The 15,727-nt window shown below is 38.5% G+C and overlaps 1 protein-coding gene across 1 annotated transcript; it reads right to left on the bottom strand.

Moving 5' to 3' along the window:
• Window positions 1-1,461: 1,461 nt before the first annotated feature.
• LOC143445046 (uncharacterized) lies at window positions 1,462-12,376 on the bottom strand. The gene is made up of 5 exons (XM_076943855.1): window positions 12,055-12,376; window positions 8,313-8,439; window positions 7,746-7,928; window positions 6,729-6,887; window positions 1,462-2,493 (listed from the first exon to the last, which is right to left on the bottom strand). The coding sequence occupies exons 1-5, from the start codon at window positions 12,319-12,321 to the stop codon at window positions 2,309-2,311; spliced, it is 921 nt and encodes a 306-aa protein (XP_076799970.1). The 5' UTR covers window positions 12,322-12,376; the 3' UTR covers window positions 1,462-2,308.
• Window positions 12,377-15,727: the final 3,351 nt, after the last annotated feature.

Genomic DNA, 15,727 nt, shown 5'->3' with positions numbered 1-15,727 from the left:
GACTACCTGTGTCCAATTTTATTTAATTTTTAATTTTCGTTCGTGACGTCAAGATGAGCTAACCAAACGTTTGAAATTCAACTTACGGTTTTTTAGCTTATGATGCAGAAATTTCAAAACCATAATTTTAGTTTATAGAGTCATCGTCGTGTTACGCTAAAATAACAGGCCTACGTATAAAATGTAAAGGATTTCTCGACATAGCAGTTATGTGATATCTTTCGGTTTTCTCAGAACCAAATTATGGAGGTCATAGTTAACTCAGCTATGGCTGTCTTTTGTTTGGCTGTGTTGTCCAGGCAACGATCACCAAATTCTGTTTAGATTGAAAGACTCACACCAACAACCCCTGTCTATTTAAGGCTAGTTTTGTTAACTGGCGTCTTTCCACATTGTCACGCTGGGATGAAAAAAACATTCTTACGTTGACGCAAGGTCGTCTGCAGCTACAGTCGGCGGCGCATTAATTTTTTTACATAATATACACACGAGATGGTGAAACGAACTGGTTTGTGACGAGCGCTGCGAGTGTAATAATAAATGAAACACATTAACTACAGATTATTATAAAGCGTATCGTGTTGTGTGTTTAATCCACCAGGAGACAACGAACTCGTTAGTCATCACTTGAAATTCATCGTATGTATGTAGTTAACGTAAATCAAATAACTGTCACACATCAATTAGGTAACTGCATATTCAAAAGTGGCGCTAGTCCGGATATGCTAAAGGCGACTGTTAAAGTCCCGACAGCGAAAAAACCACTTGATACTTGGTGACATATCTGTGCTACCTGGATACTTGTTTTGAAAATATTACCCTCACCTGAACTTTATTCAAGGCATATTGATGATATGTTGTTTATATATATTGCATAATATGGTTTTGTATTTTCTATAATCGCAAAACTGACGTAACTGCCGACGAATCGTAAGGACAAGCTGCCGCCCGGGGTAATTTAAAAAAATTGGGGTACAGCTGACCTCCAAAGTCCTGTCCATTTAGTTGTCCCTCCCTCTTAGTAAAGTCGCACGTGTTTTTCACGCTTTGAGCACAGGGCGGCCATTGTTTTATTTATATGCGCCACTGTTCAAGTAAGGCGTCGTGTCGTTAATTTGCTGTCATCGTTGGGGAAATGTGATGTTCTACATCTTTTGACTCGCTGGAGAAATCAAGCGTTTGTTTTATTTTCTTTTAGGTCAGTATTTTATCGGAGTACCGGCAAACTGAAGGGTTTTCAGACTCCTGTTTTTGTCGAATTGCATTATGAGCTGTGTTAAATATGGTCGATGCTCGTGAGTTATCAAACGCGCCCTAGTCTTGTGCTGGCCATTATCACGATAAGAACCTGGAAGAAATGTTACAGGTTATCCGTGCAATACCAGCAACGGATACGGCATCAGGAAGTGAAAGGAAGAATGAAGTCACAAACGAATGTGGTCGTTTTTAGCGAGACTTAAATATATTAAAATTAAATTATTTATTCATTTAAATAAAATTAAAGGAAACTGCATCTTTATTGAAATCACACGATTGCAAAACGTACGATTACTGCAATAAATGCCGAAGTAGTCAGCTAGCTCTGGAAATTCTCAAAATAAAGCTGTTTGTCAAGCAGAAAATCATTCGTAATCGATCACCAACAAAAACCCAATTTTCGGTAGAAACATATCTTGATCAATTGTTTTGGAAAAAAAGATGATGCGACTTGCCCTGGTAAACACGAGCCTTTGTCTACTACTGTACGGTATATGTGGAACGCATGTGTATTCGTATGCACGTTTCACTTAAACAAGCTAATATAAGACAGCATAAGCAAAATTGGGCATAGATTGAAAAGGCGGCGCTTAGAAGAAAAAGTGAGACAGCAAGCTATAACGACTGAAAAAGCAAAAAGGCGAAAGTACGGTTTGTTACGTCACGAAGCGGTAAAAATGCTTGTATCATGTAATAACAGTAACATGAGTTACTAAATAAATAAAAGTACTATCATCTTTCAACAGTGCGCAAGCGTAACTAGTACCGGTGCGTCGAAAATTTCAATTCTGTTCAACGGTCAAATATTTAACGGGACAATCTCATCAGTCACCATGGCAACGAGCAACAAGCGATGGCCCCCGCCTAATCGCTCTGACATCGTTACCGGACAGAGTTTGTTACTGGGCGAGGTTTTCATTGTTTCTAAAGGATTGGAACGATTGTACGGTATAAGTTTGCAACGCACAATTACGTGCCCAATGAAAACAACCTCAGATAACAATGAACTATGTGACGTCAAAATGTACACCTATTACGCCATAAGAACACACTAGCTTTGCTTGTGCATAAATCGGGAAGGGCTTGGCGGGCGTTCGGGTTCGTCTTTTGATCGTAAGAGGAGGCAGCAACAGGCCGTGTACAGTAGGACGGCTGAGGTCAGGGCTAGGTAGAAGTCTCTGTCCAGGCCTAGGTCAGTCATGTTCGCCACAACTGTCCTTGCCCAAGCTTGCACGTCTGAAAACAAAAGACAAATCATGAAGTGGCCGGGGTTTGACTGGAGTCTTGCTGTTGGCCGAAGCCATTAAGTATTCACAAGCACAAGATATTCAAAAGAATTTCTTAAATTTTGTTTAAATCCATTACGCACTTACTTACTATATGACGTCATTATATATGCTGAAGTGCGGAAAATCTTTGACAACTTAGTTGGTAAAACATAAAATGGTTATTAGGCGCACAAAAAAATTCAAGCAATAAAAAATATCTTTGTCAGAAGAAAAATGGCGCCAACCACCCGTATCACAAACATTGCCGCGCGGCACGTGAGCGAACGTCATAATCCAATTCTCCGTCGTCTGTCACCTAAGTGTGATCCGGTAAAAGCATATCAAGTGCATATTATTCCTATTCTCAATCTAAAGAGATTTCAAAGCTACTTAAGCGGCTCTTGTGGCATGGAAAGTAAACACCATTGTCCGCGCACATTAATAAGCATGACACAGCTTTCTTTGATCAGATTTCGTTTGTCGTTGTCATTCAAACTGCTGGGAGACATAAGCCATTAAACACGAACCGGACTAATCTTGAAAAACCGCATCCACGACAAATAAAAGAAGTCGATTTTCAATAACAAGAGAGCCGGTATCCACTTGGTGTGACGCGCAGCAAACAATTGTAATCGTTGACACATCGGGTGCTTGGGAAAATAAAACATGGCTAAAGAAAACGTAAGTCAATTAGCGATCTATTTCTGGCATCAACCAAGCCACAAGCCATGCTGCCAAGGTTATACCAACAAACCTACAAGGCAGTGTTGAATCTAAACAGGATCTCAAGCCGTCGTTGTATCTCTAGGAGTGGGTTACAACGTCAATAAATTTTTCATATATTCTGATAATAACTTTGTTTTTTACTGCTTTTGCAGACCTAAAAAACCAGCCAACACCAACTAAAAACCAACATAAAAAATCGTGTTTGTCTTGGACTCTGGCGACTGATACGATGCAGGTTAAACAATAGCGTACGGTTAGAAACAAAAAATACGTTGAAACCGGCGGGAAGCAAGCAAATACACAAAACGTGACGATATCCCACACACACAAAACGGACAAGGCCTTTACAAAATTCATGATCAACAGCATAGCCCCAGCATGGGTCTTGTGTGGCCATTATCTATATGATTAAGTAATAGTAACGGAGTCATCTTTCATCGAGCCGAGCAAATATGTCCACCTGTATTAAGTAAATTATGCCACGGTGGAAACTTCTAAAAAAGATCTTCGAAATTCTTTGAATATGGTTCGTAATTCGCAATTGTCGATAACAAAAAGGTTGTTGACATAGGACTAAATTCCCACCGATTTTCCTTAAAGTAAATTAACAACGCAGACGGTAGGTTGCTGGGAGGTTGCGCAGATGGAAAATCATAATTCATCATTCAAATTTAACTAAAAAATGTGTTGCTGTGTGAAGCGGTTGGTCTTCTGTTGCTCGGTATAGAAAGGTTATGAGAAGCAAAACGCAATTTTGACACATGTAACCACACGATTCACTGCGTTATTTAGCTTCTGACAAGTTGGTTGAAAAGTTCTGTCAATTAATCTGCTGGTGACTGGAACCACGTCTGAAGCTATAGGCAGACACTTTGACAAACGAACACTTTGTACTCTACATTCGGGCATCTCTCTTATCTAAATCTTAGGCCGGAAATGATCAAAGTAACTTTGCAATAACAATCTTATAAATAAAATGAAACTATTGCTCAAAAATTTAAAATTATATGAAAATTATATGAAAATACCGGAATTTTGGATTGAATTGGAATTCAATTATACTATTTTTTGTGTACTTGGATTATATCCCGGAGTAGGTATGTTTACAAGTTGGCGAGCAACCGTATGTCCACAACGTTGACAAGATAAGAAAATTGTTAAGGCGTTTTCTTTGGACGCTTGGGAGAAACGATCTCATTGTACCAATGTTCAAAATTACCCGGTATGATAATTTCATTCAAATATATGCTATTTGCATTAGATGGGAGCGGGATAGGAGATTTGTCTTGTGCTTATAGAACTCTCCGAGACATTATTTCCATATAAAGTATTTTCCATAAAAACTGTCGATTTTAACAATTCTTTGTACCCTCGATGCGTACCCTTTGGCTCAGTAAAAATTAAAATCCGCAATGCACCGTATCAATTTTGAGAATTAATATTTTATGAACAGCGTCCGTCCGACTCCTGGGAGATCTAGCAATAAACACAACGTACGTACCGCGACAAGAAAATGCTTTCAAAAGCCGCATGCATACACCTTCGAACTATAGTTTAACGTCTACGTGGACAGGTACCCTTCGACAACGCTACAATGAAGAAAATAGACATATGAAATATTGGTTGTTCACATTAATAAACAGCTTATTTGAATGATAAATTTGGGTCGACTGCATGAGCCTTAATTGTTGTAACTGGCGACATTTTTCTTTTACTCAAAGAAACAAGAAAATGTTGAACAAATTACTAAAGAGTGACATCACTGGTAATTTTCCGAAATCGAAAAATGGGCATTTCCAGGTTTGAATACAAATAGTTGTGTGAAACCTGACAAAGCTTAAGAAAGTGAATTTCCAAGGCACCATTAACATGCAAATCATATCACAACAAACAATACGTTTCGACCTGCAGTGCTAAGAAAAAGCAACTTTCACTTTCAAACTTTCTCCTACTGATATTAATACGAATAGTAAACCAATTCATCGTTTTTCATTGGTCGAAAAGAGCAAAAACAAACGACTTGAAGGATAGGCCGCATCGCTTGTGGCTTTTCGCAACGTTTATTCGGGTGACGCATCACATTATGCTTATCCATAAAGTTTTGACACAGTCGACGTATTGTGGACTCTATCGTTTCCAAATGTGCTGACATGCCTTGTATGGAGAAATTTCTCTTTTGTTTAGCTTGTCACGACATGATATTTCCCTGAAGTATTTTGGTAGTTCGCACTATACGTAATCTTCAACGCGAGTGTCGGAAATTGTGCATGTTTGAATTTTGAAATTTGAAAAGTTACAAAACATGCAGCGAAATGAATAAAGTATTGTAAATTTAAGTACCGGTTAAAGGGGAAAATGGTAAAATATATCCGCATATACCAAACATTTGAATGAATCAGACAATTTACCAGCAGCGATGTTTTTTACAGCTTCTTAAAATGCTCTTTACAGCAATGCTCTAGATCAGGGCTTCCCAAACTGGGGGTCGCGACCCCGCAAGGGGTCGCGTAACGAACGTCAGGGGTCGCAGAGCGTATACCAATTTTACACGAAGTACAAAATACAATCAAAACAAAATATCGTTCCAGCCTAATCAACATTAAAACCGCCTTGAGACCAGCATTAGCAGATGTTGAGCCACGGCTGGACTTGCTTTGTAGCAGAAAGCAGTCGCACCAATCACACTGAATAAATGTGTGTGCTTTTTTTGTTTCCAGTGGCCTACATATGTGTAAAGTAGTAAGTAGGCTTTGAGTACTGGTTGCTTGAATTCAGTCTTTGCATCTCAATAAATGTCACTAATGACAAAGGTATATTTCGCACTGCTAATCAATTTAAACGTGAAGGGTCGCGGAAAACTTCAGAAGTTTGAAAGGGGTCGCGAGCAAAAAAGTTTGGGAAGCCCTGCTCTAGATAATATAAGCATCATATAATTCATACGTTGAAACGCTTTGCGACTGGATGAAATGCAACCGATCAATACTTCAATTTCCGATTCAGTGCGCTAAGGGTATATCGACGTATCTAATGTATCGCATCGTGATGTGAGCGGAAAGAGTATTTCTCTATGGAAATTCTATTACACAATCTATATATTTTGCGGAGATGACATCAAAATGGATGGTAATATATAGGCGAGGTCTATTGACAAAAAAGCCAAAACAGCTTTCGTATTCGTTATAAAATTATGCGGCCATGAATACAGCATAAAACCACTGATAAACGCATTTAAAATGGTGACACTCATATACTCCTAGGCCGTAGCTACATTGAGGTAAATGGAGCATTTGCTCCTGCAAATTTTCTGGAATTCTGGCCAAAAACATTTTTAGTTCCTAACTACGTTTAACGACATTATTAATTGCGGACATACTTGACATATTTGCGTCGGTAAAACCTTAACACAGGCCTTTATAGTCGGTAATATGACTCAGATTGCAACTCACTTTTAAGGCGCAGAAAACCGACTGGTTTTACCTGTAAGATCACCGTCCTTGATCGACCAATTCACTTCCATAACCACAGAATAAATTGTGGCGAGACGATGAACCATATCGTTGTAGAAGTTGGTTGTGTTAAACAGGTAAAAGTTCGACTGCACCACAACCGGTAATAAACCGAGCAGTAAAATTGTGCCTGAAAACATCAAAGCAACTGGTTAGAATGAACAGAAACACACGCCGGGCTCTAAAAACTTGTTATTCACACACTAATGAGCAGAGCAGAATCAGAATTTTACTCGGGCTAAATCCTTTCTATTAAAGCACGAAACCGAGAGTAGAATGTTCAAGTGTTCGTCTGTATATGATTGTCGGTCATAAAGACTAGAGTTTTTGGTGGAAATTTTTTTTATTAATTTGGTTTCAAATACAGATTTCTTTCTTTCATCTTTCTATCAAGAAAATGTTAAGTTTAAAGACAGGGTCTAGCACAAAAACAAGTTGAATCAAAGAAAAATTGTCAGGAAGCAGATACCGGAGAAATTTTTTCAACAATACTTGTTAGTTAAGCAGTTATAACTTCTTATTATGCCAAAATAATTCTTATAATAACAAAAATGTTTCGAACAAAAACACAAATTTGGAGCTTATTATGATATCGATTATCGTCTGCAAGCTTTAGCCTGTTTCAACAGAAACTTAAGCCTACTGGTGAAAATTTAAATTAAGGGGGCCGCAAGCAGACCCCCATGTTCTGGCATATCATTGAGTGTCTTTCTAAGACGCAGCTGTGTAGTCTTCCTTCGGACTGCCGCTCTACCGCTAGGCTACAAAGCCGACTTATTATGACATACGTCTTGGCTATTATGACGTCACAATGTAACAACAATATTCCTTACGTTGGTGTTTGGATTAAGCATGCAGTGATTGTTTCGTGCGGGTGATAGGAAATACGGAGCGTAGTAAAGCAATGTCTAGCGTTATGTGAGCTTAATCTAACTTGCGGTTGGTGTATATTTATGTTCGTAAAGGTCACAATTATTTTAATTCTTACCTCCAATAAACGTAACAACGGCAACTATATTGATGCACACGTCGGTGACCCTGGGGTAGACCCGCTGTAAAGAACCACGGATGACGATAAAGAGTAGGACTATCGAAGCGACTGAAACTAGACTTGTGAAGATGATGGCGGTCACGGTGAGCTTTTCTGATTGGCTCCAAACCCGCCCAGGCACTGTGTAATAAAGTACCATTGTTTGCTCATAAAATGTGCACACCGTAACACACCTTTTGTAAGGTAATCAATGTATACATGGGTTTCAAGCGTATGCCTAGCCGACGTGAGTTATCATCTTCAAATTACCGACACATGCAGTTTTGGAAAGTAAGATGTATTTTTGTTGCAGTTTACCTCCATATTATACCCTCTAATATCTAAGCAGTTATTACGTAATGCAGTGTACAATAACGTTTACATTTTATAGGGATTTCAACCAGCAGCCGTAGTTATAAACAAAAATTTTATTAAGTGGTGGGTTTCTTATACATACGCCGTTTCAATGGTTACAATACGGACCCAACCCCAACCGGGATCTTTCAACAATCTATGCAGACTTACCGTTGGTGCTTACGCATAATCTGTAGTCGCCGACCTGAAAGAAGCCATCTCCAGAGATACAATATTCGAAATAACCTTGCGTGGCACAAAGTTTTAAATCGTTTAGTTTGTTTGAAATCCAGTTTTTCTGCCAAACAAAAAGGATAAAAATGTTTATTTTAGCTTGGTTGAAATACCAGCATCTTGCTAAAACAACGATGGAATGGTCGTCATTCAATAAAAATGTCATTTTCTGTCAAACTTGTCATTCACAAATACGGTTTGAATGACACACGTCACCATAACTGTTACGTCACCATAATGTCGAACAAACAAACGCAGCAAACAATTCACTGAAATCTGAAAAGCTCCAGTAACTAAGAGAAATCGACAATATTCACAGCTATTGACATTATACCAATTTAAAGATTGTATTTATAATTGTTGCACTGCCATAATTTTGTATCATTTCACAAAGCGACCAAAATAGAAACGAAAAAGTAATGTTGGAAAACACCCAACGCAACAAAACGTTTCTGCAGAAGTTATCAACTCTCGTGCAAGACAGACAACGCAATACACACAATGTAAAATCCAAGTTACTAAATTCACATGAGACGTTGGCTTTTCAACACCTGATTAACCTCTCTTTATGCGAAACAATTGTCGGAAGAGTGATTTCACTGCTTTCCAGGAAGCGGCATTTTCCCGGTTGTGTTCTGACTAATCAGTAATCACAGGTTGAGAGAAAAGAATAAAAGACTACAGTACGAGATTCTGATGCATTATGAAGAGACTGAGAGTTAGTCATATCAAATGCAAGAAAAACTTCGTTTGACATTGTGGCTTTCAACTCAAGTTTCAGTTGAAAAACTTTCAAATGTGTTTTCATGGGGTTGTAAAAAAGAAATTCTAAAACGTTTAACCAGCACTAAGAGTGGTAAAAAAATATTATATCCTGGGCCCATTTCGCTGGTTTTTAACTGATGAGATTTTAACTTTTTCCAGACTGAAAATACATACCGACTTGGACATCCCAGCGTCAGTATAAAGCTCATCTCTGACAATACCGTTTAAAGCACTTTCATAAAAACAAATTTCCACAATTCCACAATCAACTCGTAGACTAGCGTAACTTTTTGAAGCAACGCCGCTACAAGAAATTCTCCTTCCTTGCAGTTGCAATGTAAAAAATTGACGGACTAACGGTTACGTCACTAACCATTTCCGAGTTCGAGCTTCGTGCAAAGTTGAAAAATAGGCGACACATTTTCTTTACGAAAGTATTTTGAATTGTAACATTGGTATTGAAATTAGTTTGTAAACAACGAAGGGTACATTTGTAGGTGACGTAATAATTGCGATCTTAGCAAGCGGGTTCAAATCTTTCAAGCGCTCAGTTGCAGCATATAGGTGCATGTTTTTGACATGAATATAATAGACAAGTTAAATCCAATAACCGTCCACAGCGAAGTTCTAAAAATCTGGGGCATTTTAATTTAATGCCTGCTTAAGTACAGACACTAACTTGGCTAACAGCTTACATTTGTTCGTGTTTCTACAAATTTGTTTTTGTTTTAGTCTGCCATTGTAATCTGTATGGCTTTTGAAACGCGATACTCTTCTTCAAAACTCTCGATAACCGTCGTTATAAAGCGTATTGTCCGGGACTCCCAGTCTCGACTCGTCTACAAGAAAACCCCATAACAGGCCCTTCATCGTCCCCGTTTGAAATTTGAAACAGCGTTTAGGGAGTGGATCTCTGTTCAACACTGATTCTTTTGTAAAAGCGGGTTTCAATCCCATCCAAAAACTTCAGTAAAGCTTATTGCCAAATACATCTCGGATGGCGATTTGTTTTTGTCTTTATCTTGCAGCGCCTGCGTTCTTCGACGGTTATTTCGCAGACATACTTTGCTTTGTTGTGTCTGTGAAGTAATTAATTAATTATTAAACACAATGCCTAATTATTAAACACAATGCCTAGACAAAAGAGTTGGAGAGATCTTGTGCGTGCTTGGGGAATTTTTTTCCAGAAAAACTTCAACTGATTGCGTTGGAAAACAGTCGTTTTAAAGCGACGGGTTGTGGGGTAAATAGCCTCAAAAGTAAACGATCTTGATTGATGTCTCTCCCTATCGCCGAAAGATAAGGAGCATTTATTGCCTGGGAGAGGAAATTATGGGCTGGTGCAAATGATTCATTCTACGTTCTGACAAGAGACAAAGACCAATCAACATCATACAGAGAAATTTGTGCGATAAGCAAACCGAGGACGAATTGCTCTGGTATTCTACGCCAAGCAATGAACGATTCATCGGCAGCCCGTATCACCATTGACGAATCTATACCAGGCCACGTAGATGGGGTAAGATGCTCAACAAATTTCCTGTAATTGCGGCAGATCAATTCGTAATGGAATGGTCTGGATTGGATTTCAACTTACAATCTACAACGTTGTAGATCAGCGTGGTCCAACTGCAGGCCCGCGGGCCAAAGTTGGCCCGCGAGCACCGATTTTTTGGCCCGCGAACTGATAGTCAGCTTTGATAGTCGCTATTGTCGAGGAAGAACCTCGACCGCTGATGTCACATTGATCAGCATTTAATAGCTAAATTTTGAACTATTCTAATTTCAGTTCTAATATCAATGTCACATTGTTCTTCAGTTCTAATTTCACATTTCTTCAGTTCTAATTTAAAAACATTGGCCCGCAAGATAAAAATTTTTTTGATTTTGGCCCGCGATGAAAAGAAGTTGGACCACGCTGTTGTAGATCATAGAACAAATAGCTCGCCCACGTAATCGTATGTGATTACAATTACATCCTGGAACAGAAATAACCAGGTCGTGGTAAATATTGGAAATTATTAAATCAATATGTGGTGTATTTGCCAGATACCATAAGCCAATTTTTGAATGCGGCAAGCCAATAGAAAATCGTTAACATCACTTATTATTAACAACCGTTGCTCATAAAAGAAGGAAAAATTAATATCGTGATATCGTTTGACACAATAATGTCAGCTGGTGAACAGTGGCTTTGTAATCACATTCTCAGTGACGTAGCCCTACGATGCAATGAACCTCTCTGAATTACTGTGTTAGAACATAATTCAGGGATACGCGCAAATATAACCACATTTTTCAACGGATCCCTATTTCTCACAGCACAAGAGATATCCCATAATTTGAATAGCCTTGAGAGTTTAAGCCAGTTTTGTTTGTAATATGATATTAAATAAATCAAATGTAAAACGCCACAAATGGGTATAGATAGGGTTGCTATTACGTAGTTTGGATATTTGCAACGTTGGTTTGAGGTAGACAGCGGAATATGACTAGTAAAAGGCTACGTAATTGTTCTAAAAGCTCGATATGCGCAGTGCGTAATAATGACTAAGGACTACGAAGCACGATTGCTGAGAACATTGAATTCTGTTGAGTAAATGACTTTTCCCAGGAAGCGTGCCATGATGCGCGATCTGGTTTGGCATCGCGCGTTCTATTAAACTGGCGTTTGTCTAATCATAGCACTGTAGTCGCTCCACAAAATATATGCGGTGGCTGGAATAATGAAATCCTGCAATGCACCAACATTCGCAACAAATTTGACCCGATAACACTAACAAACAAGTCGTTGCAAAGTTGTCCTACAACCTATATTGTGAAAGAACAGAGAGGGGGAGACGTTTATTTTCTCCAAAAAAATACAGCAAATACAAATTGTCATATTGCACAGCGTGCACAGCAATACACTCACCTCAGACTCCAGCTGCCGGTTCATCGTCAGGTCGCGCTCGTTTTCACCTGGAATGACGTATTCTCCCCTCTTGAGGCGCTGTGCGCTCGGATGTCGCATAGCAGAGTATGACGATACTTCAACCGGATTCGTATTAGGGATCAATATAAGTGACGCAACAGGCATACACGTTGATATCCAATTTGACGATGAAAACGCGTAGAGCAAAAATATTAATCCAAGAAAAACACAAGCACTTGCGGCTGCCGCAGCCGTTAACCGCTTCATATTAATATGGTCGTTATAGCACCTAAATCTGTCCTTAGAGCAACGTAAAAAGATTAATAAAGTTACTGTTCCCATACTGGGTAAAGCATAGGTTGATATCCCCACCGAACAAATAACTTAAACTTAACCAAAAATGTTGATAGATAGAGTCGTTTACTAGCACATTAGAACAGCGGATACGGGCGACGCAGTGTGTAATTTCCGGAACAATATTTCGCTGTTTAAGACCGATTATATGTGTGCAGTGAAGACTTGTCGGTGAACGACAACTAAAAATTGCTTCGATGTAAGAAAATTGTTTTTCATTCCACTATTTTTACCCGACTGCCTCTGAGAACTACAAGCACAAACCCTGACACATTGCTCTGATACAGTATTATGTTATTGTTTGACACGATTCGGAAAACATACGTCAGCTTGATAGAGTACATAACATTTAACAACGGTCATACAAAGCAGCAGTTTTAGCGTATATGCTAGTTAATTAGCTACTGTTACCTACACCATTAACTTACTGTGCACGGCCTGCTAAACTAGCACTCTATATTTCCTGACTTCTATTTAGAAAACGCTTTCACTACAGCTGTATGTTTCGCATAATGTAAATAACAATTACAAAATAAATGTTTTTCATAAGTTCTCCGCTTTGTCTTCCCTTCCAATCAGTCGCAGTTACATGCAACAGAATCCTGTTAACTCTGCCATACAAAGTAAACAAGGCACTGCAAGCACCAGCACTATAACTGCTCGCACCACCACCAGCAACGCTTTCGACGTAAATGATTGTAGCACCAGGAATGCGAAGGCTGCTGTCGTACGCAGTCAAGCGTGGCAATAACATACAGCGATTACTCGCTGTATCAGACCATGCAAGCTGAAAGTTGGATGTGTAATTTTGTACCATGTTCTTTATTTTTTCGCCACTGACTGTGAGAAAGTACGGTGCTCACATTGTTACAGCACATTAAAGCTGATATATGCTTATACAAACAGTCTGTGAACGAAAGTCAAACAAACTTAAAACGTGCAAAATGTTAACTGGGGTGGCAACGTAGCGGTGGAATGTTAGCGCGGCTATCAAACCACAAATAGGTGTAACTTAAGACTAAATACAAACTGTTTAAAAATAAGCAAAGTTAGTTCTGAACTTAACTTAATCCCAACGCGTATTTCGTCTCACGCACTGCTGGTGCTGGGTTTTGTACAGCAAAACAGTACCAGTTCCGTACGCTACTGGTACGGCTATTGCCTTTTAGAAAAGTTTTAGAAGAATACCTAAAGGCTAATAAAACTTCTGTCATCCACGAGGAACACCTGCTGTTTTTATAAATTACTTATACCCAACCTTCAGCATGGGTATACAAATGATTAAGCAGTGGCAAGTTTGACAGTACGATTCTGTACAGCTGTTAGCATGACGTATATAATCCGAGTTTAATCAGAAATCAAGTTAACCTTCTCCATGACCTTCTCTGAGATGAATGCAAGGAAGCAAGAATTTGCTGAGTATTTGTAACGGTGACTATTTCAGCGGCAAAAATTCTTATCGTTTAAAAAATTTAATTTAAGTTTAAATTAATTTAAAGAAAATTTAAAAACTTGTAACTCTCTCAAAACTTCTACAAATCTTTTTTGAGATGCTTTAAAAAATTTAAGGCATTTATTTTGAAGTTTTTTTTTAGTCCAAAGGGTTAAAATGTTTAGCTTCAGGTTCAAATGTTTAGTTTAAAATCCGCAATTGACAAAAAAACTAACACTTGTACCAAAATATTTTATGCAAATATTTTTTTAGAAATTTGTTCAAGCAAATAAAAATTGTTTTTGTTAGCAAAGTTTTCGCTTGTATTAAAATATTAATCCTTTTTTCGACAAACATATCCGGAAACAGGACAAAAATATAAATTTAAAAATATTGATTTCACAAATTTGTGAAGACTACAAAAAGATGAAACAAGTTTCTAGATCCAAGCATAGTAGTTTACAAATTTGTACCAATCCAAATTAGGTTTAGGTCCAAAAAATTATAAGTCTACTTGTATCAATAAGAATTGCGCCGTTTTTCGAAGATACAAGAAAAATGTACCAATATTACACCAACATTCGAACAAAAATAACCTTTCACGCTGTAACATAATTACTTATGCACGCCAAAGGGACGAGACAGGTGGAGTTTAACATACAGTAGGTATGTTAATAATAACTGACTGAGTTTACTTATAGTTGGTTGTCGTGAAATGCGCCACCTGGTTACCTGACATACAAGTATAATTAGAGCTTTTAAATATGTGAGTTGGTTACAACAGCAACCAGCTACCACGTCACCAACGACAGGCAAGCGCACGCTGACGTTATTTCATTTTGTTGGACCATGTCGTAAAGTACAGTATTGGCGTTTACAAAACTTTCATTACTTAATCATACTTTGGCGGACCCAAGACAGTCTGACGCACGTTTAACTGTAGTTTCAAGGTTGGAAAATCACGAAGTTACGACTTTATTAACGGCATTTTGAACGTGGCGTTAACAGGTTTGTAAATGTTGGCGTTCTTTGTCTTTAGACGATTGGGAACGCCAAATATTTACCAACGCAGCAGTGGAATAGCTGGACCGTTTTACAACTTTGCTGAGCAGGACACAAACAATTAAACAATTTCAGCTAGCCTGCTGAGGTGGTTACAGCCTAAGATAACATGCTAGGGCTGGTGAGTAATGCCGAGCAAGCAAAGGTTTCTCGTCTGTACCCGAGTTTTACACTAAGTCAGCAATCAGTAGTTTTGAAATCTAGTGTTTATGGTACTGGTAAAAGTGTCATTAGTAAAAGTAAAAGTCTCCTAAAAGTCTCGTAAAAGTCTCTAACCTTTATATTCGTCAAAGTGCCTACGGTTTATAATATTTCTTATAGCCCGCTTTAGCTACAACAACGTAGCTTTTTTATATCACTTTTAAATAATCTTCGTCATGCACTCATGGATATAGCCTAGGGCTACTATACACACCATGGCTACGTCTGCCAAGTGCTCTGAGTCGTTCGACAATGCTGACGTATTACTCGAAGATGATTTTATCCGGCACTAAACTTAAATATTATTTTCAATCTTAACACTAAAGTAATAATTTAAGTCACGAACCAGGACATAAATACATGGTTGAACTCCGTAAAATCTGACCAGTCCAGATAAAGCTATGCAGCCCATCCTAATAAGACATTATAAATTCCAACGGCTACGTGCGCTACACCCATTCTGCAAATAACTTTTCCCTCGTAAGTGGCTTGTGTTAATAAATATTCATGGAGCTTCTCAAATAAAGCGCTTCTTCAGCAGAGTATACGTCCTTGCCGAGTTTGCCAACCGCGCGACGCGCACTCGTTGACTGAAAACTATTGTTTGCTGATAGATTTTCTGTC

Source organism: Clavelina lepadiformis, chromosome 2, assembly GCF_947623445.1.
Source record: "Clavelina lepadiformis chromosome 2, kaClaLepa1.1, whole genome shotgun sequence".
Classification (NCBI taxonomy): domain Eukaryota; kingdom Metazoa; phylum Chordata; class Ascidiacea; order Aplousobranchia; family Clavelinidae; genus Clavelina; species Clavelina lepadiformis.
Note: the sequence above shows the minus strand (reverse complement) of the source record. Positions and strands in the feature narration are given on the sequence as shown.